Source organism: Hipposideros armiger, unplaced genomic scaffold (genome assembly GCF_001890085.2).
Source record: "Hipposideros armiger isolate ML-2016 unplaced genomic scaffold, ASM189008v1 scaffold_47, whole genome shotgun sequence".
Classification (NCBI taxonomy): domain Eukaryota; kingdom Metazoa; phylum Chordata; class Mammalia; order Chiroptera; family Hipposideridae; genus Hipposideros; species Hipposideros armiger.
Genome location: NW_017731397.1, coordinates 4,929,054 through 4,935,340, shown reverse-complemented (window position 1 = coordinate 4,935,340; position 6,287 = coordinate 4,929,054). Strand labels below are relative to the sequence as shown.

Sequence of the window (6,287 nt, the reverse complement as noted above, 5' to 3'; positions counted from 1 at the left end):
GGGAACTGACCAGCCTGCAGGGCATCTGACGTAAACAGGAACAGATACACGTGAGGAGACCAGCTCTTGGGCCTTCACAGGTACGTTATTTAGGAGTCCAACTCTTTGAGAGGAAGCCTGAAGGCACTGGGCACGTGGTGACGTGTCATTTTGCGGAGGCAAACATTTGCATCGCACACATCAAAGATGGGCCAAGCTGAGGCCCTCCCAGCCCTATGTGCCTCTGTGGGGTCTGCGGTCCTCATTCCATAAACGGCTCCTTTCAAATCGCACCACACTGTGAGGTGGCTGGCCCATTTTGTCAGACGAGGGATATGAAATAGGATGCTCTGCGACCCAGAGTCGGTCCCTAAAACAGCAGCAGCAGCACCACCGGAGTGTTCTGTAGAAAGGCAGAATCTCGGGTGCCGCCCCAGGCCTGCTGGCTCAGAATCTGCACTTTAACAAGATCCCTAGGTGACCCACATGCAAATCAAAGCTTGAGAAGCCCTGCTGTGAGGAAGTCATGCATTTGAGAAGTTTCTTCACGTGTCCTCAATAAATGTCCAAGGTCTAGGATTTTGTACTCATACAAAGAGGCAGATGGACACAGCTAAGTATGTTTTTCTCAATAATTAGAAGTGCTTAATTGGGTATTGAGGAATGGAAGCCATGCTCGTCTGCAAATTTGTTTTCTACCTTGACCAGATTAAAAGGTTGGCTCCTGTCTCTTCTATTCAGTGGCCTGATCCCTCACCCTGGACCTGACTGAACCACAGAAATCGGGGTTCAGGAGCCTGAGATGAGCCCAAACCTCAGATGTCACCTCCTCCTACACACAGGGCTTAAGCCCTCATCCAGAATTCCTATGCCTCAGCTGTTCTCCTTGGAGACCTTTCCTCCTTGAGCTCCCAAACTGTCCCTTCCCTTCCTGGACCCTGGATACAGTAACTATAGACGGCTTTGATTTCTTCAAAGTCTGCTCCAGGCCATTTGGTGGGAAACCAAGCTCCCCGGGAAAGATGTGTGCCTCTGATGGGGACAGGGGGAGGGGACCTGGTGCCTGGAAGGCTCTCAGGAGACAGATCTAGGGACAAAGCTAAGGGCCCTTCTCCCCAAACACTCCCCTTCCCCCAAATCTTCAATGACTTTGTGCAAAAGGACCCGCTGAAAAGAAACACAAGGGAGTGGCAGAAAAGCCAAAGACAGATGTGAGAAAGAGATGGCAGATTTTCTGAAAAGCCAATTAGTGAAAAGGGGAAAAGGGGTTTAATGAAGAGGAAGAGATAAACCTAGGCTGGTTGATGAGTTCAGGCCTGATTTGGACCCAAGGAAGGATAAGAAACTCAGACAAGGGTGCTGGGTGGGGGCTGCTGGGTGAGCATCAGCCGGAACCAGAAGGGAAGGCCCCGTAGCAAGAAGTCAGAGAGCCCCGGCTCCCAAGCTCAGTCCTGCCAAGGCCGTTTGTCTGCAGTAAGGTCAAAGCCGTTTCCGAGTCTCGGCACTCCCATATGTAACCCAGGGATGCAGAACATGGTTTCTTCGGTCCCTGCTTTGGTCTCAGGCCAAACCCCACGAACGCTTTAGCACTTTTTGTGTGCAGGGCTGCCTGCCTGTCGCCCCCGGAACCACCTGACAGGATGCTAGCTAGAGACCCCTGTTGGGGAGCCTTCATGGGCAGGACTCCTGTCTATTCACCCTTCTCCTAGTGAGCAGTGCAGTGCTGGCCCTCAGCAGGCCCACAGAACATTGTCGTCTGAGCTGAACATTCTCCACAGGGTCCCACCTCATGCTAAGATGCTGAGCACCCCAGAACACCGCCCAGTCCCCAGGGAGGCACTCCACACCACGCTGGGACCCCAACCAGACACCCAGCTCAGCAGACCTTGGGGCTTCCCCACCACTAAGGAGGGGCCATCCCTCTGTGCCCCCTGGCCAGCCTGGGAGTTTGGGGCACCTGAACTCAAGGCTGTGTTTGGCCACTGACTTGCCGAGTGATCTTAGGTGGTGCCACTTTCCTTCTCTGGGCCTCAGTTGCTCTATCTGCAAAATGGGGTTAACTAATTCCGGTGGCCAGCCCCTAACGGGAGTTGGGAGGACAGGGTGCTCCTAGGCAGGGGAGAGGGTGCGTTAGCAGTGAGAGATGGAGCCCGTGTGAACTGGAAGCCTCAGGCGGTGGCTGAGCTCCCATGATGAAAGCTTCCTGGGTACACTCCGCCTGCCCATGGAAAAGCCTGTCTTTGGAGCTCAACGTCATCCTTCTGAACCCGGGGATGTCACAGCCCTGCTGAGCCAACGGTGACATGATGGTGCCGGGTCTCTTCTCCTTCCGTCACCCCCAGGGACTACGGAGACCGACTCTGTGGGGTCTTTGAGGGGCATACAGATGGGATTTCCCTCCCCACCCCAGACCCAAGAGGCAGCTTCCAATGCCCACCTTGAATGAGGAGACCACTGTGAATAATGCCAGCCCCCTCCAGGGCCAGGCCCGAGATGCTCTCGGTGGATTCCATGTCTGCCCCGGAGCCTTGCCCTCCCCTTTCAGAGCCAGTCGGCTCCTCACAGAGGTAAACTTTGATCCCTAGGAAAAGGCAGGCTACCCCTGAACCCTGCCCCATGCTGAGCCCTAAACCCCTGCCCATGGCCAAGGTGAGCCTGAGCACATCCTGAGCCCTGACCCAGGCCCACACTCCATGCCCAAGTCCTGACCCCACATAGTCATTCTACCAGGAGCATCGGGTGAGAGAGTGTGGGTGGCTGAGTAGCTCAGTGTCACCGCCCCCTACAGTCACCCAGCCCCCAACAGGTCCTTCTGAGGCTGCGTAGGGAGCGCCATCTTGGTCTATGGAGGAGAAACCCTTATCACCTGAGCAGCTGGAACCAACCTACAGGAAAGGGGGTGAATGCTGGTCTGAGGGCACAGGCAGGGGGTCCTCTCGGGCTTTCTTGGGGACTCCCAGTCTTACATTTGTTCTGGAAACAGAGGAAAAAAACCAAAAAGCTGTTGTGGGCAGATATGAAGGGCTTCTCAGCCTAACACATAACTCTGATGGCCCAAGGGGACTCGGGCACAGCCCTAAGAGCTCCCTCTCCCACCATGTCCTGCCCTTTCTAACCCCCTATCGTCTCCCCTTTCCCACAGCAGACACCTTCCACTTCCAAGTGGGCAGTTTTATACAAGGCCGGAACCCANAGGTCTGAGAACCAGGGAGGTAGACTGGGAAGAACACGAGCCCATCAGCCCCTCGGCTCCGTCGTGGGCAAGTTAAACATCCAGGGTCCAGGCAAGCCCTCTCTCTGAGCCTGCGCTCCTCAGCCAAGTGGGACCTGGCCTTCCCACCTGACCTTCCTCAACAGCTCTGCCAAGTGCATAACACAGGACTAGGGACAGGAAGTAACATCATACAGGGAAATCAGCGGCGCTACCAGTAACCTCATGGTTACTCCTGGATTTCCCTGTTCCCCGGGCACAATGCCTTAACTTGCAGGAAAACACCTGGGTGGCAGGGTGTCCCAGGGAGGTGGAGTCCTGGCAGGCCAGGGGGCCAAGCTCAGCTCACTCACGGTAGAGACGAAGCAGTGGTTGCTGTCCTGTTCGGCATAGAGGATCCAGTCTTTGATGAAGACGGAGATGGCCCTCAGCATGAACGACACAAAGAGGTTCATGTGGATGAAGTTTCGGGTGCAGTGAAGCTTCCTACACGGGCCGGCCAGCGGAGGAAGAGGCCTTGAAGCAGCAAACCCACAGGATTCCAACCCCCCACTCCAGGTCTGCTCTGGGCCAAATGCACGGCTCTGCGTCAGCGGGGTCTCCCACCTAGACCACCCCCTTCCTCCCACCTCTCTCAGTTCCAGGCCCCTGTCACTTAGCCCCATTGCTCCTGGAGGCCAGACTTCTCCCTCCTGTGGTCTCTCTATCTAGACAAGGAAGATACGAGCGAGGCATGTAGGTCCTCTGCCCAGGCAGGGTCTGCCTTGCTTGTGTGGCCCTGGACAAGCCAGTAGCCCTCTCTGGGGTCAAGTTTCCCATCTGTTATCCTAGGGGTGGATGGGGGAAATGCCTTCCAAGGGAGCTGCAGGACTGACATCCAGGAGACGGAGCAAGGGCTCTGAGCTGGAGTGGGCTGTGCTCATTCGAACACTGCTGGGGACCTCACCGGAAGCGACACAGGATGACCATGGCTGTGGTGAGGGTGACGAGGGATGTGCTGTAGCCAACNAAGGGGAGATGAGGCTGATTGAGCTACATGCTGGCGTCGGATGTCTGAGACACCTGTTAGCATGGGAGCCAACCCACCCTTGAGCAGGAGAAACTGGGACCAGACACAAGGACACAGTTTCTGATGCTAGACAGGGAGGTGAGGGGAACAGCAGAGCCCTGTTGAGTGGGTCCTTGAGACGAGGGCAGGAATGACCTCTCTAGGACAGTTAGTTAGCTGCAGACAGCAGGCCCCACTGGTCTCCCGGAACAATGCCTCGGAGACTTTCTGGCTTATGTGGATGAACAATTTTTGACTACATAACATACACATAAAGCAGAAGTTGGTAAAAACTTGAAAAAAATATATAAAAGAAAAACACAGTAAATGCATAGGAAAAGGCAGGGCTGTGGTTTTTTCTCAAAGTAATGGAATCATCCTCCACGCAGAGAAAAACAAAGCTGACCAAGCCAGGCCCTGTGCTGATTCCATAGCCCGAGGGGGAGGACTTCTACAAGGAGAGGTCCCCAGAGGCTGAACCAACAGACCAAGAAAATCCCCAAGGAGTCTTAGGGGAGGACCTAGGATGCGTCTCTGAGCAGTTCCTGCCTCTCTCTCTCTCTCTCTCTCTCTCTCTCTCTCTCTCTCTCTCTCTCTCTCTCTCTCTCTCTCCAGGAGAATGGCTGGGAGCGGGGGTGGGAGGGGGGAGCCCTCTGCTGTCCCATTTGTCCACTGGGAAGCTATCAAAGTTCTGAATCCCAGGTTGGTATCTCTGATGAAGGCAGGACAAAGACCCCCAACATCTCAGTGCCTCCTAGCCTGCTCCCTTCTTGAAAAGCCAAGGAAGCAACACATATGGCTTACGCCTCGCCCACAGGTGGACCCCAGAGACTGCCCTCAGGTTCTCTGTGCCCACCTGGCCCCTCCAGCCACCCACACGGGACTGGCCTTCCTCCCCAGCATCAGAAGTGTCTCCACATCCCCCACACCTAGCTGGTCACGCTCCTGATCATGAGGCAAGAAGGGTGAGATGGAAGGTGTTCGGCCTGATTCAGAATGGGTCAAGGGCTGGGGAAGGGCTGGGACAGAGTGAGCAGAGATAAGCCGTTAGGGGCATGACTGCAAAACCACCTGTAGGAAACAAACCAAATTGCTGTGGGAGTGAAGAAAACCCTACACTTGGTGGTAACAGGTTGCCTGTGAGCCCCATCAATCCCAAACATGTCAGATGTTCCTCTGATCAGGGAGAAGGGAGTTGGGGGGGGGCGGGGAGCAGGGGGAAAACCAGACCCAGTAGAGCTGCCCTCAGAGGAGGTGAAGAAAAAGAATTCCAGTTCCAATACCCAGAGCAGTGAGAATGTCCACGTGACTCACAGTGGGGGCTGGAGCAATTTGCACCCACTGGGCTGGGGTGGGATGTCAGGCAACAGTGTATATCCAGTGGCATTCGTGCGTGCCCCAGTGAACTAAGGTACCCCAAAGGAAATCTGACTTCTGAATAACGGAGACGCTAGCTCCCCTAGGGAACCTGGTGATTTCCATCTTGAGTTTCCTAGAGTGACCCTCTCTCTCTTTTCCCTTTGGTGTAATCACCATGTAGATTTGGAGCTCCTGGGTTGGCTGAAGGCTATAGGTGGGCAAATCTTGCAAATGCCCATGCTAGGTTACCCTGTCAGCAGCATCCAGGCCTGCTCCTCCTGTGACCTGAGTGCAGGGCCCACACAGCTGTCAGAAGTGATGCCGGCACTCGCACGGCGGTACTTACAAGTAGATGCTGGACTCATTGCCTCCCATGTCCGGAGACTGAAGTTTCTGCACGAGGATGACGATGATGCCAATGAAGAGCACAAAGTTCACCTGAGGAGCAAAGGGAAAGCAGATGGAAATGATTCTGGGCAAAGACTTTCCACTCCCCTGCCTCTGCGTTGGCTGTTGTTCCCGCAACAGGGTCCCCCCTACCCCATCCAGTCACGATCCCATCTAGACTCATCATCCAAGATGGCGACATGAGAGCACTTGTCCATCTGCCAAGCTTCCCACAGTATCATTGAAATGACAGAAGAGATAGAAGGATAAGAATTCCATAGGAGTACTGAGAAATGGGGAAGA

At 54.8% G+C, this 6,287-nt stretch overlaps 2 protein-coding genes across 2 annotated transcripts in view; both read right to left on the bottom strand.

Moving 5' to 3' along the window:
* Positions 1 to 6,287, bottom strand: part of LOC109381333 (pituitary adenylate cyclase-activating polypeptide type I receptor) — a 28,030-nt gene that overhangs the window by 12,307 nt on the left and 9,436 nt on the right. Inside the window, exons 4-5 of the mRNA XM_019639881.1 lie at positions 5,944 to 6,035; positions 2,869 to 2,952 (exon numbers count right to left, since the gene is read on the bottom strand). Coding sequence (XP_019495426.1) covers positions 2,869 to 2,952; positions 5,944 to 6,035 — 176 coding nt within the window. The remainder of the gene's footprint in view (positions 1 to 2,868; positions 2,953 to 5,943; positions 6,036 to 6,287) is intronic.
* On the bottom strand, positions 3,175 to 4,192 carry LOC109381363 (pituitary adenylate cyclase-activating polypeptide type I receptor-like). The gene is made up of 2 exons (XM_019639941.1): positions 4,137 to 4,192; positions 3,175 to 3,676 (listed from the first exon to the last, which is right to left on the bottom strand). Exons 1-2 carry the CDS (start codon positions 4,157 to 4,159, stop codon positions 3,457 to 3,459), a joined length of 243 nt encoding a protein of 80 aa, XP_019495486.1. The 5' UTR covers positions 4,160 to 4,192; the 3' UTR covers positions 3,175 to 3,456.

Excerpts from the sequence above, each read along its gene's own strand:
- LOC109381363 (XM_019639941.1), bottom strand. The coding sequence starts at position 4,159 with ATGGTCATCCTGTGTCGCTTCCG. Across the intron at positions 3,677-4,136 it reads GTCATCCTGTGTCGCTTCCG|GAAGCTTCACTGCACCCGAA; the intron begins GTGAGGTCCCCA and ends CGGCCCGTGTAG.